This window comes from Plectropomus leopardus, chromosome 7, assembly GCF_008729295.1.
Source record: "Plectropomus leopardus isolate mb chromosome 7, YSFRI_Pleo_2.0, whole genome shotgun sequence".
Classification (NCBI taxonomy): Eukaryota; Metazoa; Chordata; class Actinopteri; order Perciformes; family Serranidae; genus Plectropomus; species Plectropomus leopardus.
Window position 1 is genome coordinate 6,366,034 of NC_056469.1, and position 23,123 is coordinate 6,389,156.

Below are 23,123 nucleotides of genomic sequence, written 5' to 3' on the forward strand. Positions count from 1 at the left end.
ACATGAGTTGTCTACTATTCTTAATATAACACTGTTGAAAATGAATCCAGACAGGACAACTGATTTGCATCCAAGTTTATTTTGAAATTCCCTACTCCCCCTGTACAAGAAAAAAAGGACTTTCCACAAAGGCAGCAGTGAACTGTCAGTGATAGTACTTTTCTAGGGAAGGAAAAACTTATAATCACAGTGTGTCTTCTTTTCTTCTTTTAAATACTTCTACTGCTGTCATCTTTGGCTGGGTTTCGGCAGACAGCTTTCTGTCAAACCACATTCCTGCGAAGCAAAAGTTTAAGCCAATAGAGCAGGGCTGTGGGCTTTATGTTTTACAGTGCCAATGCAGGAATGTTCTGGACTGTATACCTCTTCTTCATTAACACAAAAGAAAAAAAACAATAGAAATTGAAATAAAAATAACAAGCCGTTTGTGTTCACAACACAAACAAATATTACCGCCTGGGGAGATAGCGACAGTATGTCGAATTTCATAAAATTGTATAGACAAAAAATAAATCTACAAAAATGGAGCTAGGTAAATATTACACAACAGTAAACAGGTTTTTATTTTTTTCCTTTTTTTAAACTCTTTTCTGTCGAACCTCTACACAAAACCAAAATTCTTGGTCTTAATGGCTAGCAGGAGTTTCTGTTTGAGTATCTGTTTTGAAGAATAGAGTGGCACGTAGAGACGTGAGATGCAGGTATTGGCTGTGGGAAGGTGCTGGTCGTCTGGAGGCCGGATGGTGATGGAGGGCATCGGCTGGAAGCCCTCCTCGCTGGCTGGCAGGGAAGGGCTGGAGGTCCAGAAGTACACCTGTGGAAAATGATAATCATTGGTCAAGTTTGCCATTTCCATCCATTTAATTTTGACTATTGCAATCTTCAAGCTTTTTTCCACAATTCCTCTGTGAAATCGTGGACTATCAACTCCCTGAAATCCATCATATGTGGCCGCTTCCATGTATAAGGGCCTTGCATTTCAATTATCGTTCACATAACACGCCTATGTCATCTTCGATAGGAAATAATGGCGGCTAGTGCGGTGGCTGCAACAGAAACAAACCTGCTGATGTTCTGAACATCCATCACCATGCTTCTGGGAATGTTATCACAAGAGGAGAAGTCACATGACATCACTCAATGGAAACGCAGTCATCTCGCAATTGTGTTTCATCAACATTTTGAAAATATTGCTCAAGTTTGGCGCAAATCTGTGATGGAAACCCGCCTAACTACTTACCCCATGTTAAGTTGAATTTGGGAGGAAAACTTTGTTCTTCTCGCATGCCTTTCCAGTGAACCAAGAATCCAAAAAGGTGAACATTCTTGATGCACTTATGTCACAGGGAACCATGTTTAACAGCAAACCTTTATCAAAACATCTGTTTACAAATTGTCACACGTGTGGACTATAATCCAAGTCTCATGTATCCAGTCGCATGTTCAGGACTTCCTGAACACACAATTTAACTGAAACTATATTTTTTAAAACATTTATGCATAAACAGTCTCATGCACGGATAAGAAGCGCACCTATATTGTTTAAGCATGAGTGTTTAAATATTGTGGTTTTAGCAAAAATACATGTTTTGAAAGCACTTGGGGTAAATCTGGATAAATGAGACTTTGATTATATTACACGAGTTGTGTGAGCGTTTGTAAATACATGTATTGATATAGTTCTGCTGTAATCAAACACGGCCCCTTATGACTTCTGTTCGTCAAGAATGTTTTTGGATCCCTTGTTCAGTGCAGAGGAATACATTTGTTTTTCTGAATTTGACATAACATAGGGTGCATATTTGACATACAGTGATTCAGCGAGTTTATATAACTTGCACAGTCCCGAGAAAAAGTTTTAGGTGATCTCCCTATTTTTTAGCACTAACACTATACATATATGCAGTAATACCGGGAGCAAAAGAGAGAAACACTCAATAAGCAGTTAAAGAATATGAAAGAGAGATGAAACGTAAATAAAATTCACTGAGCAACACCTTACTATCCTGTATTGCTCTTTATTTTACCATTTTACATCTACAATAGCTTCGACAATTACACTCTAGAGGAGCTTGTGTAAAATAACTTGTAGCCAGTGTGGCATGTTTCTCAGCATTGGGGAACTAATGGAGAATATTCTTTAAATTTGAATTGTTAATCTGACAATTACTGACAATGCTAAGCACTTAACTACTGAGCCCTGGTGAGCCTCTTTGTTTTGAAGGATAATTATGATGAGGACAGACTTACCAGATCTTGCCTTTCAGTCATGCTCATCTTCTCCACTATGGACCAAAACCAGCGTTTAAACTGCAGCAGTTTGTCTGCATTTTCCCCTGTTGGATGAAATACATTTCTTTGTTTACTATGTTACAGCAAACATATACAACCAAAACTCTTTCATTTCTGAATTACTGCAGGGAACAGAGATACGACAGGAAAATGGAAAGAAGTAGATGGAAGAGCAGAGAAGATCGAGACAGAGCAGCATACCAGATTCATCGTTGAAGGAGGTGAAGCTAATGAGCATCTGGACGTTGACTTCTCCACAGCCATTTACCAGCAGCCTGAAGTCCTCAGCCGTCAGGTCCTCCAGGGCGTTCTTAGGAAGCACGTCCAGCAGTCCCTTCCTCATTGCCTACAAAAGACAAAGACATACATTAGAACTGGTGTCTGTACACATTTTGGAGACTGGGAACATTTGTCTGAGTTCTGACAAACTCAGTACATTTACATGCACAGTTCAGCTACAGTCATGGCTCAATTGGGCCATTTAATTGGGCTCCTGTCCTTGTCCCAGTATACGTAAAAGCCCTGAAGGAGAATTAATTTATTGACAGAAGTATGTCCAACTCCACCAAGGCAGGTGGAGATATGCCCTCTTTCAGTTAGTTGCAATAAACCTTAATTATTTATACAGCCTGTGCTATTGACCAAGTCACAATCAGAACTGTTAATTTACACTAACTTCAGAGTAGAAAACCGCCACATAACATACATACAATAAAGTAGCACTGAGCAAACTGCCCTCATTAATAAGTTTTAAGCCACCAAAGAAATAATCAGTATCAGTTTAAGTGTAGCTTTCGCTATATTTACAATATATTCCCTGCATAACCTTGCCGTAATAAAGCCCTTACCGATGGAGATTTGAAGCTGTTATATAAAAACACCTGACTCCACTGAGAAAAACATTTTAGTCCACTGAACGGCAGAGTTGCTGGTTTACCGCTGCCTTCATCAGCTTTTGTATTACGTAAAGAGGAGAAAATATTTAAATATAGTGTACACTTGAACTGGCATTAATTTTTTTTTTAAGTGGCTAAAGTATGTTTTGCTGTGGCCCTGTCCGCCGCTGTTGTGGGACTGCACTTTATTTATCAGAGGAGGGGGGTGGCTGAAGTGTGACCTTTTTAATGTAAAATAAATATATAAGATTACCTTTTTAGGTTGTATGGCCCTTACTAAGCTAAAATTGAAAACACAAGTCCCTTTGCAGCACTTATTTTTTAATGCAGCACCCCTTCCACCCTCATAAGTGACGAAGAGTTCCCATCCCTATCCACAGAGGGAGGCTGGCGCGGCGACGAGGAGCACGTACTGAATTCCGAGTCCAGTTAAAGTATGAATGAGGTGTTTCCATGACGGAATAGCTCAACTTCCAATTGCATTATCTGGGCGTGTTAGTCCAATTTCAAGAAGTTCGACAATAATTACAATAACAACAATAATTCTTCTAAAATCATGTAAACGTACTGACTGAAACACTCTGAGATAGGTTTTTGGGAGAACATTGACCATCTCAGCATTGACAGCATTAAGACATTTTTTTTTTAAGTGTTCTACTTACATGGAGAGGCTGCTCAGCTACCACCAGCATCCTGTGCTCAGCGTACTTCCTCACGTACTCGTACACATTGAGAGGAGTTACTGGCATGTTGACCCCACCAGACAGAAGCTCCACCTAAACCAGGAAGAATAAGGCATCAACCAACACTTAATGGCACAATCAGTAATCAGACTCCACTTTCAAATGCAAAACCTCAGGCTGAAGATTTACAATATTAAAGTTCTGTGATGCAAATTAAGTACAGAACTGAGAGACAAACAGGCCAGTCACAGTGGTTCAATGTTCCTCACAGATCAGAGTAAGCTTTATCAGCCAAGCATAAACAGGAGTCATATTTCTCCTGTTTATGCTTAAAAAAAAAAAAAAAAAAAAAAAAAAAAAAAAAAAAAAAAAAAATATTATATTATAATATATGATTAATATTCTACATTGAATAAGGATAATGTTTTATAATGGCAAAAATCAAGATCAGGATAATTTTTAAGACATAAAGTCTAAAATCTGACAGGAAAGTCAACGAGTGTGCAACACTGATCGCACCGTTTTAAAGGAAAAGGAAGTACCGGATTTATAACAGAGAAAACAAGAGCGTCATTGCAAAACGAAACGCTGCACAATAATCTTTTATTATAATAGTTAATCTTCATCATGAATATCTTGTTTTCAGAATTGTTGGAAGTCAAACTCCTAATTGAAAATAAAATTCAAGTAAATTTACCCTCCTTGTTTTTTTCTGTAAATAATAATGTAAAATTGTAGGTAATCAGTTTTTTGGGTATGTGGCTGTATGCATATATGTGTAACTAGAGTATAGGCTTAAATCAATAAGGAAGCTGGTTAATTAAAATGAACGACTTCTGGAGAAGGGGTGGGATTAAACAAGTTTGTACTATTTCTTACTCCTTATTAATTATGTAAACCAAGTCATCATGCGTTTGGCCATTTCTTTTGTAATTATTGCTTTTTTTCCCGTCTCCTTGTTTGTATAATCATTTTTCTAATTTTTTTTTTTTTACATGTCTGAAATAAATCAATTCAAATCACCCAGCCATAATTTTTAGTCTAAACAACAGGGTCTTAGCACTAATGTGTTAGCATTTAGCTCTAAAATCTGCATTTGGTGACTCATTGAGAGTGTGGTCAGTTACCTGTCCAGCCCCTTCCTCTTTGCAGAGGTCAATGGCGAAGGCCAAGTCCATAGCAGCAAATACTGCATCTGCTTCACCAGCCTGAGAATGGCGGATCAGCTGCCGCAGGCTCTCATACATGACCGGGTCGAAGAACGCAAAGTCGTGCCAGTTCACCTGGAGTAACAAAGATGCATCAATTTTCATTCTGGAGAGCACTATTATCATGTAGCAGGGTCTTACTGTGTGTGAAGAAATTAATTGTAAAAAGACATTTTCCCTTACCTTCCTCCCAAGCAGCACTTTGATGACATGTCTATTCAACGTGATTGGACAGAGTTCATTCTGAAGTAGACATAACCCCAGTATTCTGCAGAGAAAATACAGATATTAATAATTTAACTTGTTTTTCGTACTTGTACAAGATGTAATTCATTTCCCTAACTCGGTCCTCCGCTGAAGATTTAGATCAAACTAACTGAGTTTAATTCTCTGCATGTTTGACCAAAAGAGGAGAAAATTCATTACCTGCCAATGTTACGGAAGCAGTTGAGCCTGGCCTCTGTGTTCTTGCCGGGTCGAGGGGAGTAGAAGCCTCGTTTGCCGGGCTGGTAGAAGAGCGGAGCGTTGTCGTCTCCATCATCTGGGTCGTCCAGCTCCATGTCAACCACGCTGCGGGTTGAACCATGACGCTTGCGGTTCTCCTGTTGCTTAAACCACACAAAACGGAGAGGCTGTTTAGAGGGTATGCATTGTTCAAAAGGCTTCCATATCAGTTTATGCCTACAGGAGAGAAATATTAGTTCGGATTCCAACCACCTCCTGACATTAGCGTCAGAAGTTCATTGAAAAACTCTGCATTTTGGGACAGAACAGTAGAAACAGAGATGATGTTTACTTGTGCTTTCTCTGGAGCCTCGAGTAGACCTAGGTCCAATATACTGTCGGCACCATTTTCCCTGGAGGACACAGAGACCAAAAGTTTATCGTTAGTTTAGAAATTCATTTTGATAGAGCTGTCTGCTTGTACAGCACTTTAGCGTCACAGGCAATGAGAGCAGGACAGTACGTGTCACCACGGTGAACAGATGGTTACCTTCCATGTGCAATGAGAAGCTCCATGGCCTCCTCTACCCTGGCTCTGAGAGAATCCTCGCTCGCCAGCAGCAGCAGCAGCTGGGCAGGGGACAGCTCCAGCAACATGCCTGTGATTTTACTGGCAAACGCCTGAGGACACAGACACACAGCTGGTCTAAGTATGGTGAAGAAAAAACATCAACTGTTCCAGTTAGACAGACTGGCCATCGTGCATATAGTCAGAGTGGAGTAAACAAAGTATGCTCCTGTTTGAAAACTGATGCAACTTGATGACAGCAAAGTTAAGGCAATACACTCTCCAGAATCTATGGATTTCTTCTTCTTGCTGATACCAGTTTTATGCAAATCTGGTAATACTCAAGACAGGTCCAAGTGTTCTAAAGGAGAAAAAAAACAACCATTTTACAACATTCATTTTATTCTGGAGGCTATATATCACAAAGGTAAGTCTACGAAGACTTAAAAGACAGAGAAACTGTCACAAATCAAGTCAAATCCATTATTATTTATTATTATTATTACTTTATGTTGCCAAAGGACTTGAAGTTCTACACTATTCATATCGCAATTGGCAAGCAGTCATGTGATGATGCTACTATCTAGTGGTTACCTGGTGCCCTCACAATATGCACGTACATGTGTAGGTTTCAGTAGTTTTTTCCTGCATGTTATATAGCCTCCAGAATAACATCCATGTTTTAAAAATGGCCGTTGTTCCCCATTAAACTGACCAATCAGTTTTTGCAACACAGATCTTTGACGGATACAGATGATATATTACCGGCTGCATGGCGTGAACGCGTGGGTAGAGCCTTTCACCCAGAGCTTGTCTGTGCGCAGGCAGGGGGTCGGGCTCATCACTGGGGTTTCCCTCTGATGAAGGCCTGAAAGGCCTGGTGTCTATAGACAGCTGCCTCCTAGAGTCTCTGCACAACACAAACACACAGGCTTGTCTCCCCTCCCTCACAGCACAAAATTCTTTGCCTTTTCAAAAAGGTGAATATATCTATTAGGTTGGAGCTCACCTGTCTCGGTCTCTCCGAGATCCTGCTCGAAGCCCTCCACTTCTCCTCTCTCTTTCTCTGTCTCTGTTTCGTAAGCGCTGCATTAGATCTATAGAAATAAACACACAAATCCATATTTAACAGAACAAATTCAACTTTCAGTGTACATTTCTTATATTTAAAAACCAATTTTTACTCGTGATAACTGCTTTAAGCATCACAAAAGTACCATTGAATGCAACAATGAATGAGTTCTATGATTCAGTGTAGTTTCTCTGTATTGTCATACTTGAATTGTAATCGTGATGACACGTACTGCTGGCCTGCATGCCCTTGCTGACACTCTGAACACAGTCCAGATTGGGCAGCTTATCGTTGGAGAGGAGGGCCAGGGCGATGGCCGTGTAGAAGCTGCGGGCCACGCCGCTGCCCTCGCCCGGCTCATCTTTGAAGGTGACCTTCACCCGGTGCACAGCCATTGGTGTGGTTGTGCAGCGCCTTCCAAAGTGTGTGTTTAGCTGACGCATTGTCTGCTGTATTAACTGGTCTCGGTCCCGGTCCACCTCCAGGGCCAGGTCACGGGACTGCAGGTTCCTCAGCTTCTCCATCTCACGACGGAACTTGGATTCCTTTACTTCAAAGCCGCCCAGCTCCGTGAGGATCTGGAAAAATAATAAAACAAGTTCGTTAGCACCCCCCTCATTTAAGGCAACATCACCTCAAAACAGAAAAAGCAACATACAAATCAAAGAATTGAGATTTGCTAGTCTGCAGCTCTACACATCTTTTAGCTGATTGTTAACAGTGTGAGCCAATGAAAAGTCAAGTCAATTAAAAGTCAATCACACAGTAAATATTCAATGCACATTCCTTGAGTAGTAAAGAAACTTTCATTTAAAAATCTATTCATCTATTTCCATGTAAAAAAAAAAAGTTATGTTATATGTTTTATGTTATTGGGGATAATTACTACTTTTACTTAGATAAATATTCAGATAAAAACGTACCGATCCAGGCTCGGCTCCCACATCCTCCATGAAGACACGACCAAAGAGCTCCAGTGACAGACGCCAGCGGCCTAGCAGCATGTCATGTGAGATCATCATCCCCATGAAACTACAGTGAGGTCTGGGCAGAAAAGGGAGAACGGAGCACAAAATGTTAGGCTGTAATTACATTTTATTAGACATAAAAACAAAACTGTAATATGTTCAACTCAACTTTTGCTAGTTAAACAGCACATAATCTGGGTTCAGAGTGAAGCGCAAAGCGGCTGTATGTAGTCCCTTAATCACAGGTTTGTTCTGGGTGTAAGATGAATTCATGAGTGTCATCTCCCATTGCTCTGTTGTAAGAAATATGCTATGCAAATAAAGCTGCATTGCCTTGCCCTACATATTCATTTTTATTTCTTTATGATGTAAATACATGCTTTGACAAATTAATAGGATTCTGCTCCTTAAAAAATGTTGGCTCCCCCTGCTGGGATGCAGTGTTGATGTTCTGATATGGTGACTTAATAATTAACCCCACGTGCGGGCTTTGTAATATTGCTGAATCTACACGCTGAAGACGGACGTCTGGCCTGAAACGTCAGTGTGGCAACAAAAAAGTCTGAATTGGGAGTGCTGTCCTGAACTTTACAGCTAACTAAGCCGAATCCCAAAGCACAGATAAGTGTTTGGTACCTGAATGATGGGAGAGGAGGGCCGTCGCTCTCTGTGAGGCCGATCTCAGCGAGCAGGCTGCTCTTCAGCTGGGCGGCGAGGTCATGTGGTGACGGGCCTGGTTTTGCAGCCTCCAGCTCCTGTTCGGCCAGTGCCTGGTTCTCAGTGCTCCGCGGGCCAGTTTCCATACTCATCACATTCTTCAGGTTGGCTGAGTAAGACATCTTAGTTGGCAGGATCTGTGTTAGTGGGGTTCAGAGTCGCTCTTTAATAATGTGAACGGATGTCTTTGATGTTAACAGTGTGATGATGAAAGAATGGAAATATGGAAATGGGACACAGAGCACAGGCTGTGTTCCAATATCCACACTAAAATTCAGTGTAAGCACAAAGACTACCCAAAATATCCATTATTTCTTGCTATCTGTTATTTCCAATGCTCTCAAACAGCACTGGAAATAATGAGTAAGTAATAATGAATCCTGGATAGTTTTTACAGATGTCTATATAAAAGTTAAATTACCTTAACATTCCGGTGGTGTTTGTTACGTGTGGATATTAGAATACAGCTGCCAGCGTGTTTGTCCAGTGAAGAGGGGTGGTATACCTGAGAGGGGGAGGGTAGAGAGGAGCCCATGTTTACCTCCAGGCAGTTCCTGTCCATGCTTGCCTCAGCCAGGCCTTTGGTTGCCATGTAGGAGGACGAGTACAAGCCCTGAGAGGGACGACCGAACAGATCCTCCTTCCTGGCATTAGGCTGTAAGAGAAAAATGAAGTTGAAGCAAAAAAAACATGTTTGGCCAAATGAGTGTATGCTCTGGCTGAGGTAGTGGTGTAATGTTCTGCGAATTCTGTGATTTATCTCATGCTGTGCTCAAAAAGCCTTGTGCAAAAAGGAGTAACCGATTGACTTATAGATATCTTTCTAGTTATAATATCAAGCTGTTCCTGCAGAGCACACTACTAGCTGGTAGCTGTGAAAAGAACTCTTTTTAACTACAGTGAGCTTGTTTTATTATTAGTAGTTCAGGGTGGTTTCACACCTACCCTGTTTGGTTCAGTAAGTCCCTGTTAGTACATTTCATTTGACCACCAGAAAGGTTGGACTCGGTCCACTTGTGGTGCGGTTCATTTGTGGTGTGGAATCAAATGAACCAACCACAATATTTTATGATAGGTGTGTGATTTTTTTAAAGATTTTTTTGACATTCAGCAAACTACTAATAATCAATCTCCTGACTGAGAGTCTATTTAGGAGGGGCTCCTACAATTGATTTGTATAAGGCTATGTATGCAGTTCATTCATAGAAATCATTTAGTAACCATGGCAGCATGGGTATTTTCCCTGATGAACAAGCCGTTAAAACTGTTAATGGTGCTTATAATCACTTATTTCTCCATGAGCTCTTTGGGGCCTTAAACAACATGAAAATACACATTAGAAGCATTAAACTGCTGCGTAACCTTCTGTCGGTCACCAGATTTGCTTTCCTCATGTGGGCCCTAATTATGCAGAATCACAATCCCCAAAACTATTCAGTCAACAAGTTACGTTTCAGACTGTACAAATTTAAACCTAATTACATTGTTGATTATGCGTCTTTGACCCCTTCAATAAGAGACTGAGCAGCAATCTGACCTGCAGGAGGTGTGGCTGGTCTGCCAGTGGGATGGCCTCAGCCAGGGGAACATCAAAGGGATTAGGTGGGATGCAGCCCAGGAAGGTCATTGAGTCAGAGCGACGGAAAAAGGGATGGTTCTGACCCGTTTCAGCAGGGACTGGGTCCTCATCCTTATCCTGCAGAGTTGAACCTGAAGTGACACAGAAACAAATCAACTGTCAGCAAACACATTAAAATGACCAAGCAGTTTTTTGACATTAATGACACACTGACTATTGTTAAATGTTAACTGGCTTACTTTGATTGGTGTCCTCATCATTCTCATGTTCTGAATCCTCATTGTCCAAACCCAGCTCCAAAATCTCTCGATTCCTTCAAATAAAAGTTAAAGCGAATTACAAATATTGTTAAAAATAGTTACATGTATGACACATACTTAATGGGAAAAAATTACCCTCTCAATTAATCTACAAATGGATATATTCACTAAGATCTAGTCAAAATGCTTCCCCTCCATGAAAATGAAACAGATTTTAGAGATCTAACCGACTGAAACAAAAACTCCCAAACCAACCACACAGAAGAATTGTCACCCCTTTTATTGAACAAATAAAACAATGCAGTATGTTTGTTGATCTAACTGCATTATCACTTAAAAAATGCTAGATTATCTCCCTACAAAAGGTGCTGATTTTATTTTCTTTTTTAATTCTGCATGTTATTGTTCCATACACCTGTTATATGGTTTGAAAAAAGCAGGTTCTATTATCCCTTTCCTTAATTTTATTGTGTGTGTTTATATATATATATATATATTTTTTTTTTTATAGGTTGTTAGGTTTGCTTTAGGTGGAAAAGCATATGGTTTTTCATCTTTTTTATGTGGATGTATGTGTATATGTATGCATATATATATGTATGCATATATATATATATATATATATTAGTGCTGGGCCGTTAACGGCGTTAACGTGCTGCGTTAACGCGGGATTCTTATCGCGCGATAAACTATTCACTAAGTTGGGTCTATACAGTGAGCAAGGTACCAATTTCACTTTGTTGTTTAAGCGCGGATGTACACCTGGTCGAATTACGCGGAGGGGGCGTGAACAAGGCGGAAGCTGGTCTGCCTGAGTGACTGGAGTGATTGGCAAGCCGTGTCACAAAGCTGCTGACCGTTAATGGTCTTCTTCATGACCTCTAATGTAGGCCCACAGTTCAGTTAGGGTCATGTTATCAGAGGCTGCGCCCTCTGCTGTTCATTCCAGTTAGCAGGAAAAAGCTTTTTTCCACATGGAGACAGAACCTGTGTTCCTAAATGTCTGTGTTTAAACAAAATAAAAAAAAGTTAAACACCAAAGTAAATCTTATGGAACATTATTTTTCTTTACCAAATATTATAGTAGAACAGCTTTCTCAAGCAGTTTGTGATGCATTTTCATCATTTAGATAGATAGATATTATTTTGAATGTCTTTGGCAAAATTCAAATCTATAATTTTAATCTAGATTAATCTAGATTAACTACAGGATTGCAGTGAGATTAATCTAGATTAAAAAAATTAATCTATGCCCAGCACTAATATATATATATATATATATATATATATACATAAAAACAACAAAAAGAGGAGTATGGCTGTAATGCGTTAAAAACTGTTTCAATTACACCAAGAGCGTACTATTATAACTTTTTTCCATCAACAGCAAAAAACTGGCAATGTCATGAATGTACGCAATATTAAAAAAGTAATAGTTTTATGCAGCCAAACTATCGACCACTGTTCCTGCTTGTTTGCTTTTTCAAGCAAGACTTATTAAGTCATTAATTATTTGAAAACAGGATTTTGTTCGGATGGCTATCATACGCAATTCAATGCAGATAATTCAGTTGTCTAGTGACAGAAATTTCAACCAATAACCACAAATTCAAGAAATAGCAATGACAACTAGTGGGATTTTCCTCTTTTTTTTTTGTTGTAACCTATATATTTATGCTGCAGCTAAAGTAAACTCAGTTTTAGTACATTAAGAGAAGTTTCACCCATTTTCTCATTTTTACCTCTTTCTGTCCAACTGTGGGGTGTCTAAAGTGGTCTGCTGGTTCATGGCCTTTATCCAATAGATAAGAGCCTGGAAAACGTAGGCCACGTGTTTCAGTGAGCACACGTCCAGCACAGGAAGCACATCAGAGTGCTCGTCATTGTGGGAGCGCATCAAAGATAAGGCGTAGTTCAGGAAGTCGCCCCGCGCTGACATCATGCCCTGGCGAGCTGTCAGCAGGGTAGCTGCTCTCCTGAAAGAACCCAAAATACATACAAAACAAGTGAGAATGCTGCTAAACTTTAAATACAGGAATGCATAAATATGCGGAACAAACTATTTTGTGCAAGCACAGTTGAACTGAGATCAAATTGGGACCAAAAAGAGTCTCCAAGCTCCTGAAGGGGACTTCCTGATTGTTTCTGTGGTTGTTTCAGGTCTTCTTAATTTTTTTAGATGTGTCAAGACTCAAAAGGTGTCTTAAAGACTAATTATCACACAAGTTATTAACTGATGTGAGTAATAAATGTGACAAAGAAGAATTACAACAACTTTTCTTACCTGCGTCCTTCAAGGGTACGGAGGCTGGCCTCCTCCCGAGCGGTCATACGTTCCCTGCGAGCTGAGTGCTGAGAGGCGTGCAGCGGGTGACTGGGGTGACCCGGGTCTCCGGCTGATGACAGAGCTGAGCCGTATCGCAACTGAGCCTCGGTGGAATCCATGATTGACACCATCCAGTTCCAGGTGGGAATCAGCTTTTCTTCAACGTAGTTCTGGTCCAACAAATGATAAACAGACAGTCAATGTTGTCCAGATGTGACGGATACAGTGCAAATCGATAACTGGAAAGTATACGCCCAAAATAATACATGTTAACTCTAAATCAGATCATCATTCAGCCTCTATAAACATGTAGTTTTATACAGCACTTTAAAAACATATGATGTATTCAGGAGGGGAAAAATGACTTCAAATAACCACTGAGGGTTGCATTACGCAGTATCACATAAAATAATACAGATATCATTAAAAAGGTAAGACAGTTGCAGTCTTTACACAACACTCTTTGACTCAGTTAAATGATGGCCATAAGGGCTGCAGCTAACAATTTTTTTCATTGTTGATTAATCCTTCAATGTTTTTCTCCACCTCTCAATTCATTGTTTGGTCTCTAAAATTTGAAAAAAATCGTGAAAAATGTTGATAAGTGCTTCCTAAAGTTCAAGTTTCCATCCTCAAATGTCTTGATTTGTCAACAGCCCAAAATCAGTTACATATACATATATATATATATATCCAGTTTACTATCATAAAAAAAGTCAAGAATCCAGAAAAAATTCTCATTTAATAAGCTGAAATCAGAGAATTTTCTCTTAAAAAATGAACTCAAACAGATTAATCACTTATAAAATTAGTTGATGATTAATTTCATAGCAGCTGCAGCAGTCATAGTAAATGTCCTGGCACCAGTATATCATGATTGTTTGCTGTTGTTTTTTTGTTTTTAAATACATGGTGTCCTTCAGAAATTAGTATCTTGGTGCCTTTGCAGGGTAGTGGAGTATTTACATCACAACACGATGGCAGCGTATCTCACCTGCAGGTTGACGGCATCCTGGTAGGTGAGTTTTACAGCTGCAGGGTACTGTGAGTAGACTAGATGGTTGTATTTGGGGATCAGACTCATGAGGTCTGAGATCTGCCTGATGACGATGCTGTAGGCCCGGGCCAGGCTGCTGGCTGATGTCAGGTAGCTGCTGGAGTTGCTGGCCTCCAGAGCCGCCGCCGCCGCAGCAGCACTGGAGCTGATAGCACTGGAGCGACGCAAGTTTGTGGGGTCGATATATATCAGGCCTGTGGAGCTCGCTGTGAAAAAGACAGAGATAATAGGTAAAATTAATTTACGGCATTTCTGTAACAGTCAACTAGAACCACAAACACACACTTTACAACAAAATTCCACAAACAGACAGAGATCCACTGACCAGCAGGTGTTGAGGAACTGGAGGGGGCGCTACCAGTGGCCCTCTGGCTGGGGGTGTTTCTCACAGCCCACTGCATGGAGCGAGGGGCCTGCGCCGCACTGTTGGCGTGGGATGCGCTGGTCGTCCTTTCCAGCGGCTCGTCCAACAGGAAAGTCTCCTGGTCGACGTCGTCGCTCTGACTGCTGCTGCTGTCAGAGTCGCTGGAGTCGTTGGACTGGGAGTCGTCCTCTGAAAAGAAGGCAGGGACACTGCTGGCACCTTCAGAGAGGAGGACAAGGGATGAAGAAGTAAAAAGGTTAGGAGACTAGTTGTGTTCTTGTGTTTATCCCTCCTCCCTTTCTTTTGTCTTACACATCTGATTTATCCAGGCAGGAGTGCGGGTTAGTTAATCACACCACTACAAGGCCAAACAACACTAATATGACACATAAAACACTGACGCGTCAAGTCAAAACAACAGCTGCACTCTCTGTTGATCAACTTGTACTAAATTTTGTTAAACCATTATGTAAGAGGCTCTTTGTTCGGTGCACATTACAAACCGAACAATTCATTCAACTAATACTACTGCATTTGAAAAAGAAAATATACAGCTTAAATATTGTGAAATATTATGTTCTCAGTGCCAGTGCACTTATAAAGGCAGCCCACAGAACATGAAGGTTCTGGAAACACCAAGCAAGACAGTCAACTGCCGGTCAATATTGGGTTGGTGAGCGCTAGTCGCTGCCCCGCACTGTTGTCCTTCATCGGCACTAGTCGGCATTTTTCCCTCCCTTATTCAACATGCTGAATTGGCGTCAGCATCACAGATGCCAGAGCCTGGTGGTTAACCAAATCGCTTCAATTGGCAGTTCAGCTCAGTGCACGAGTGAGGAAAGTAAAGGAAGGAAAATAAACGAAAAGCTAAAGTCAAGAGGGAGCGAGGTCAAAACAAACTTGTTATCTGAAGTAAGATTGTTTTTCTTCTACCACTGAGCTCTTTAGCAGAAATGTTTCCTGCTGGATTGTGTTATTGTTCTCTGGGGAATGCTAAATATGCTTTGTTCTTTCAATGTTGAATTGTAATATTGTGCTAACTCACAAAGTAGCGTCAAGCAGGTCTTCCTTTTTGAATGACAATTATAAACTATAGCTGTCTGCTGGTATGAGGGGGATTTCCCTTCAAGCAGGCGCAGTACATGTGCTCCTGTCAGCTTAAGGCAAAGTATCTACAAGTTCTTAAAAGGACATCTCTGCAGCATGTCATTAACAGTCTTGCTTTTTTTATTTCTTTAAAATTCTAATACTACATTTTGTGTTTTTTAAGGAACTGTTTTTGTTGCTGAGAAGAAACACCAGAAGATGGGTCACTCAAGTATAGCTCCATCATTGTTGAGTGGAAAAAAGATCACACTTTGCGAAGTTAGTTTTAAGAAATTAAACTTTTAAAAAAATCCAGTAAATTTCACTGGCATTTCTACTTTTTTTTGCTTTATGAAAAAAGTACCAAACTGTGACAGCACTGTGTCATATAGAAACGTGAATTTTTCAAACCATTACACCGCTTCTCCATTTTACTGAATATCCTAAGTAGACATTAAACAACACCATTATTAGTAAAAAATACACACTTCAGATGACTGAGGAGAAAAAACACCACACTGTTTGGAAAAGCTACAAGTTGATTAGTTTGTTATTTGGGTGAAGGAACAACAAGACTACAGTTGTGATGAGTGACATTAGTTAAACATGACAGACATAATAACAGTGAAATGTGAGAAAGGGACGAACTGAAGGAACTCTCAGCAGGAAACTGTGTATGCACTTTGCAAATTCACTCTTGCCCTGACATCTGTATATGCATTGAAGTAAAGAGGAGCTCATACCAAAAATAGGAAATGCCAAGGACACCCTACTGCCTGCAAATGAAATACATCGGGTATTCAGCCAGGGACCATTTTGTCTGCTGTATCATTAGCTCTCAGAAATCCCCAAAATCCAAAATGCTGACTGTTAAGCACTAAGGATTTTATGCGGACTGAATTAGTCTGCAATTCAAGGGAGAAAAAAAAACACCACAATGCAGCAAGACGGAAATGCAATTTCTATTTAGTAAGCAGTTGGAACAAAGATTCGGGAAATATTTCAGTTTAAGGAGGTCAATAAGAAAAGGTGACCGCATTTCCTACAAAAACTTTAAAGAGACACAGTACTTAGGAACAGAGGAAAACGTTTTATGAAGAGGATTTTAAAGAAGATCCAAAATTAAATCTAAACTGAAAGATTAAAAACAGCTGTTGACCAACCTGCTTCTGAGCCAGCGGTGGCTGCTGTGACGACACTCCTGCGGCCGCTTGCATTATCCTGATTGCTGTGGTTGCTTTCGCTGTCACTCTCTGTTTCGGCTGCTGCCAGCAGATCCAGCTCCATGTCGCTTCCTAAAAGCAGAAACAGATGTTCCACTCACTGCTGGGTGGGGTTTCAGACTCAAGTACATTTTCATTAACCATTATGAATAACTTGATTGTCATTCATTCCCTCGCATTTCTGTAAAAAGTAGGGCGTCTAACCATCCTCGTCGTGCTCATCGTGCTGCCCTTCTGCCTCAGCGTTTTCCTCTCCCTGTTCTTCCTGGTCATCGTGATGGTCTTCCTCGCCAGCTACTCCCTCTACAACTTCCACCTAAAAGACAAACAAAACAGATCCAAGGAGAGAAAATCAATTAAAATATTCTCACTATACTGTAATAAGAGATGGATCGAAACCAATCAAATTAGACCTAAATGCACTACCTCTGACTGTCTTTGGGTTAAAAAAAAAAATAAATAAATGCTGCTGCGGCACAGCCAGCACAGCCTTCATCATCATCCACTCACAGCAGCAGTGGTAAGCACACCCAAACTTTGAAGCAAGTCCCATCAGTTAAAAATAGTAATCCAGTGTTGAAATCCAAGTTGAGATCAGCAGGATAAAAGCTAGTTAGCTAAATAAACGAGGTTCCATAAGGTTGCACTGTGATGTGTTCAAGGTCGGCTCAGTAAAATGACTATTAGTTAAAGGTATAACATCATCATGATGTGTTGAAATGTAAACTCAAAAGAAAGAAAATGTAGGTTTTGGTAAGAAACTTGAATTGTTTGGGTGAAAAATTTGTTTTTTCAGCAGTATAAAAGGAGCAGTAGCTTGTTAAGCAATAAAAGCAATACCAGTTCTGTTACAAACATATTGCCGCCTCATCTTTCCATCAAATAATACAAAAGTATCAATAGTGGTCTCAATAAAGACTCGGATGGTTAAGGAGTCTCAATAATGGTATCACTATCAATAAAAATGAACAATCCCCATCCCGAACTGTAACAGGAATCAACCAAAAATATTCATCCACCTCTCAAACAGTGTGGGCTCTAGGTGGCATCACACACTCTTATAATTTAGTCACAAACACACAGGGATTCGCTTGCATGCAAAGTTTATCATGGCCTTAATAGTTTTATAATGAGGCTCCCCACCTCTTCCACATCTGCTGACACGATGTCATCCTGCTCCTCATCTCTTCCTCTCACAGGCTGAGACTGGCTGCTGCGCCGAGGCTGGGGGTTCCTGATGATATAAGAGGCAGCTGTCTGGTTGGAACTGGTGGAAAAATGAAGCACAAGAGCAGAAGCCATTATATCCATTGAATAAGAAAAATTAAGCATCTCCTGTTCCTTTCGTTTTTTTTTCTCTCCAAATAGAAATCCAGTGAATGACTCAATAATTTCAAGTCACATCTTCACTTTGGCACGTTAACATGAGGCTCTTACCCAACAAACATGCAATCTGAGCACATTTTAATTTTCCATGACAGTGATAATTAAAAGTCAGATGGGAGTCCACGCAACATGAAATTAAAGGCCCCTGACACCAACTGACCTGCTGGACTGGTCAGGTGAAGGTCTGGGGGGCAGCGGTTCAACAGAGAAGAGCTCCTCGCTGCCCTGAACAGCATCGATACTGGTGCTGGCCAAAGTGAAAGGAGCAGTAGGTCTTGCTATACCCATTCGCACCGGGACAATGAGAGACTCTGCTACATTACACAGCTCCTCCACAGCGTAGGGCAGCAGAGCTTGGAAAACCCGTCGACATTTCCCAATGGGCTGAGGGATGAAGTTGCTAGGGGGAGGAAAATTGAGAGAGGACAGAATCAGCATTTGCATTAATTAAAAAATGACCATGCCAAATTGATCTTATTATCTAGTCCGCTGGGGTAGAAGAGAGGTGACGTAACTCTTACAATTAATTCCTAAATCTGAAACTTTACTTGAAGGCTTAAACTCTTACTTTTTCTTCTTGGACGAGGCCATCTCCACGCTGAGGATGACAAATACTCTTGCGACAGAGCGTAGGAACCTCCTGGTGACATTGACCGCCTCCTCTCTCCGGCCAGGAGTGTACTTGTTCTGCAGCTCCTTTACCAGTGTACCCAATAAAGTGTCTATAAACTAATAAAAGAGAAAAAAGAACATCATCTGATTACAAAAGTGCTTTCAAGTGCAAGGATGTGGTAACTGCAATAAAAACTGAAGAAAATATAATATGGTGTTTCTGTTCTCACAAGAAAAGTTGTGTGATAAACAGAAAAGCCGAGCTAGTTGGACTTACAGTGATGTCAGGAGCACACTTGACAATGAGGCAGTGGGTGAAACAGTCAAGGCGAATGGTGCCACTCTGTTGATTCAAGTAGACCTGCTCTTCAGGCAGGAGGTGAGCAATTCTGCTGCTGGCACTAAGTCTAGGACAAACACCAAAAAAATACAGACTCAAAATATTTGCATAGCATTTTTCATTTATTTGAGTACTTCTAACTAAATTCAGCTTTTCAAGCTCTTATTACCAAGCAAATGTTAATGCTTGGAGCGCCGTTTTGCTGTGATACTCACGGGTCTTTATTCTCCTGAGAGCCAAACATGATCATAGACTTGAGGGCATTCCAGTCCTGCAGGACCCTCTCCAGAGCCAGCTGAGCAAAGCGGGGAGGTTCCAGGTCATGGTCTGGCATATCAGAGTCTGAAGAGAAGAGGCAACAGTAATGTTTTCATACTCCAGATGCCTTGGGGGAATAATGTTTTAGAAAGGCCCAGCCTTAACCACAGTTAGTGCAGAATGTTTGCAGAAAAATAATTTCATATGGATATTGCAATCTGGACAGTTAAACACTGGTTAAATCGTGAAAACACTGATATAATACACATCTTTAAGAAGTCTTTATTTATACATTTTTACAGACGGATGACAGCTCATTGAATAGCTGATAGAAGCTGCAATGACTATAATCAATCAATCAATCAATCAATCAATCCTGAACCTACCTTCTGCATTTGCAGCCTTGCGGTTTCTGTCTTCTCTGATGCGCGGCGGTCTGTACTGACAGTGCTCAACACTCTGCCTAGCAACAGTCTGCACCAGGAACAGTAATATATGCTCTCCCCTGCAGATGGAAATAATAGAGTGTCAGAGAAACACTTAATCCTCACTTGCACAATATAAGGTATCCTCTGCGTCAAAATAATACAGTTAAGATGATTTAGCAGGAAATGCCTACAGTTACTGCCAATTATCAAGCCAAAAATAAAACACTACTTGAGGTGAAGTGGAGATAATGGCTAATTCAGAGAACACAGGTCTTACCTGCTGTTTGGTGTTGTGACCAGGTTAGTGGTTGTCAGTAGCCTGTACAGCAGATCCAGGCGAGCAGCCTTCTGGCCGGCAATCAGCGTTTTACACTTGCATTTCTCCCAACAGTCACAGTACGCTGTGGGAGAGGTCCTTTTCAACCTGGGAAAGAACAGAGGCAAATTTCATATCATACAGTTGATGAAAAGCAATGGTAAAAGAGACAAAAATATTTTTAAAGACTAAATAAGGCCTCACACAAAACTAGGACTTACTTGCAGTCATGTCCCTTGTGACACACCCTTGCACACTCTGTGCAGCAGCAGAGGGACTCAAGCAAACCGCAGGTCCGACATTCAAAGATGTCCTAAAAGCAAAGTCATTGTGATGAAAAATACCAGTTTCCAACTTTCAACTGAGCATTATGTGTCAAAGAGATTGACAATATTTGTCTCCAGATTAGTTTCACCTGAGAGGTTAAAAAAAGAGAACTCCATGAAGTTACTGATGTTGGTCTTGCAAGTAAGTCGCAGCAATTAGATCATCTTTTTAACCACTTTTTTATACCTGTCGAGTTATCAGTTACATAATAATGTCTTTTACACAAATGATGAAAGATATCCCCATCCCTAACAGACACTACAGTACATAACTTTCTCTGAGTGCTTTTCCTTTATGGTTCAGTGTAATAATATCCTCTAGGGCTGACCTGGTTAATGTGCTCAGCTCCAGTCCAAGTGAAACTGCAGGTGTCGTTACAGCAGAGAACATAGAGGGGCGAATCATCTGGGTTGGTCCCCGAGGGGCAAATCATTTCCATGAATACAGAATCTGCATCCTCCTTCTCCGCAATGCCCTGGTCACCCACTGTGTTCGAGACATTTGAGGAACAAGAGGAAAGTAAGGAAATTGAGGAATGCCAGTTACAGTCAGAAGCACGCTAAATAGGTCACGATTCACATAACTCATGGACAACCTCCAATGCTCCAGCTGTTACCTCCCCTCTTAAAATGACATCAAATTCACAATGAGGATGCAGCTTTCTCTGAATGTATTCAGAGGTGGTGGCTGGTTGGTCATGCAAACTTCTAAGCAAGCATTAAAATGCAATGATTACAGTCATGACAGCCCACTTACATCAACAAATCAGTGTACAACAGAAAAAAGAAAGATGGCTTATTATCTTACCTTTAGCCATTTTCTGAGCAGCCTCCAGCACAGTGATGGCTGCTGGGTAGGCTCTCCCACTGACTGCCAGCATGAATGGGGTCATTCCACGGGCATCCCTGTCAAACAACAGCAATATAGATGAGAGACAGGCCAATGCAGAAGAACAAATCGGGACAAATAAAATGTATTAGTTCTGTGTACAGAGAGCATTTATAATCATAAGGAAATAAAGAACCGTACTTGGCAGAGAGCAGCTCCCGTAGGTGTGGCCTCAGAACAACACTGTCACACATCAGCTTTAGAATAAGGTGGGCATTGGCCTTCCTGTCTTTAGATTCAACCACAGATGGCTCAGTGGATGGTCCTGCACATATGATGAAGATAATTTATTAAATGACAAACACAAGCTGTTTAAACACAGTTGAATACACAAGACAAACAGTATACAGATGATGGACTAATTTACACCGGTCTTACAATGATTATTTATACTGAAACATACCAGAATGTCATATTTACCCATACAGACTTATTTCAAAGTTAACTCTTAAGTATTAACCCTTAGGGACTGTTTGACGCAGTTTACGTGTTTTTCATTCTTAATTTTTTGATGATTGTGGTTGTGTTCATGCATATGGCATTCATTTTGGCTAGATTGTGTATATTTGTTTAATTTCCAGTTCAGCTCCTACAATAAGTCTAAAGTACACTGTGTAAACAAAACTGTTACATTCATACTGCTAAGTTCATAAATTGCAACACTGAAACCCATTCAAACTGCAATTTTTGATCTCATAGTTATCAAAGCATACAAACATGTCTTGTTTTATTTCTAGGGGGTCATTGTGGACTTTTGCCTTGGACTTTGTAATTTTAACTACATTTTTACCTTATGATGTTATGTTTTACCATATTTGGCATTTAGAGAAAATAATAAATTGTCATCTGAAAACATTTTTGTAAAAGATTTTTATATAGGAACTGCAAAAACAGTGTATTATGACAGTATGTAGTGAGGTTGGGCAATATGTTAAAATTTTCCAACTAGCCAAAATAGCCAGTGATTGCTGACAAGACTCAGCAAGTTTGTATTCATATTTCTATTCACCCAATCTCAGTATGTAGTACATAATGTGCAGAATTAGTATGTAGCATGGCTTTGGGACACAGCTGCGGTCTCCTTCTCATTGCTCCTCTATGATGATGATGTCACATACCTGGTATGGTGGAGGTGCTGGGTCCCTGGCTGGTCCCGGTGGAGGCGGTGGTGAGTGAACCTACAGCTGGTGCTAGGATGAAGTCAATGTCACCATCTGTGTATAAAATAAAAGCAGAGTTTTTGGAGATTGTACATTTCACTTCAGTTAAGAGGCACATAAAGCACAAGGATTAATTCAGTAGGGCAAGGAGCGAGAGTTAAAATCATGATCACACACAGACTTTCTGAAACAGTTGTGTAAGGCCGCCTTCAGACTGACAACCATGGAAAAACCACTCAAGAGGTTGCACTGGTGTGCGTGGGCTGATACAAAGTGCCAAGGAGAAGATGGAGTACAAATTGAGAGCTCCAGTTTTAAGGCTTACCAAATGCTAACACACAACTTGGCAGTTTATACTCCTTTGAGTCAGGATTGTACATCTTTGAATATCTTCCACAGTCTCTGGCTTGTTGCTTAAGGTTAAGGTAGATGGCAAATTAACATATGGCTTTAAGGTGCACACTACTGGGATTTTCAAATGGTATGTAAGCTTACACATAAAAAAAAAGGGCAGTGTACCATGGACAGTAGACTGCACTGTGAACAAAGTGCAGAAAGGATAAAGCTTCTGGCTTAAATTCTTGTCTTTGTTGAAGTGATAGTTTCTGCCTGATAGGGCTCTGAAGAACAGGCAAATACAATCTTAGGTTTATAATCTTGATGTA

At 40.5% G+C, this 23,123-nt stretch overlaps 1 protein-coding gene across 6 annotated transcripts in view; it reads right to left on the reverse strand.

Annotated features, from left to right (window-relative positions):
• Positions 1–63: 63 nt before the first annotated feature.
• ubr5 (ubiquitin protein ligase E3 component n-recognin 5) overlaps positions 64–23,123 on the reverse strand; it is a 41,341-nt gene continuing 18,281 nt past the window's right edge. For 2 of the 6 annotated variants that reach the window (XM_042490919.1, XM_042490918.1), the window contains exons 24-58: positions 22,417–22,512; positions 21,440–21,563; positions 21,218–21,315; positions 20,739–20,896; positions 20,305–20,396; positions 20,045–20,191; positions 19,726–19,844; positions 19,297–19,423; positions 19,019–19,148; positions 18,698–18,858; positions 18,290–18,529; positions 17,887–18,010; positions 16,948–17,059; positions 16,684–16,815; positions 14,396–14,653; positions 14,008–14,276; positions 12,972–13,183; positions 12,430–12,663; positions 10,667–10,740; positions 10,386–10,558; positions 9,270–9,503; positions 8,768–8,985; positions 8,087–8,207; positions 7,369–7,741; positions 7,101–7,188; positions 6,857–7,001; positions 6,074–6,204; positions 5,876–5,936; positions 5,506–5,687; positions 5,263–5,347; positions 4,999–5,154; positions 3,851–3,964; positions 2,494–2,638; positions 2,251–2,336; positions 64–814 (exon numbers count right to left, since the gene is read on the reverse strand). In XM_042490919.1, the coding sequence (XP_042346853.1) occupies positions 602–814; positions 2,251–2,336; positions 2,494–2,638; positions 3,851–3,964; positions 4,999–5,154; positions 5,263–5,347; positions 5,506–5,687; positions 5,876–5,936; positions 6,074–6,204; positions 6,857–7,001; positions 7,101–7,188; positions 7,369–7,741; positions 8,087–8,207; positions 8,768–8,985; positions 9,270–9,503; positions 10,386–10,558; positions 10,667–10,740; positions 12,430–12,663; positions 12,972–13,183; positions 14,008–14,276; positions 14,396–14,653; positions 16,684–16,815; positions 16,948–17,059; positions 17,887–18,010; positions 18,290–18,529; positions 18,698–18,858; positions 19,019–19,148; positions 19,297–19,423; positions 19,726–19,844; positions 20,045–20,191; positions 20,305–20,396; positions 20,739–20,896; positions 21,218–21,315; positions 21,440–21,563; positions 22,417–22,512 (5,432 nt within the window). In that variant the 3' untranslated portion in view covers positions 64–601. The remainder of the gene's footprint in view (positions 815–2,250; positions 2,337–2,493; positions 2,639–3,850; positions 3,965–4,998; positions 5,155–5,262; positions 5,348–5,505; positions 5,688–5,875; positions 5,937–6,073; positions 6,205–6,856; positions 7,002–7,100; positions 7,189–7,368; positions 7,742–8,086; positions 8,208–8,767; positions 8,986–9,269; positions 9,504–10,385; positions 10,559–10,666; positions 10,741–12,429; positions 12,664–12,971; positions 13,184–14,007; positions 14,277–14,395; positions 14,654–16,683; positions 16,816–16,947; positions 17,060–17,886; positions 18,011–18,289; positions 18,530–18,697; positions 18,859–19,018; positions 19,149–19,296; positions 19,424–19,725; positions 19,845–20,044; positions 20,192–20,304; positions 20,397–20,738; positions 20,897–21,217; positions 21,316–21,439; positions 21,564–22,416; positions 22,513–23,123) is intronic. The other 4 variants (XM_042490923.1, XM_042490922.1, XM_042490921.1 and 1 more) reach the window with 4 other exon arrangements.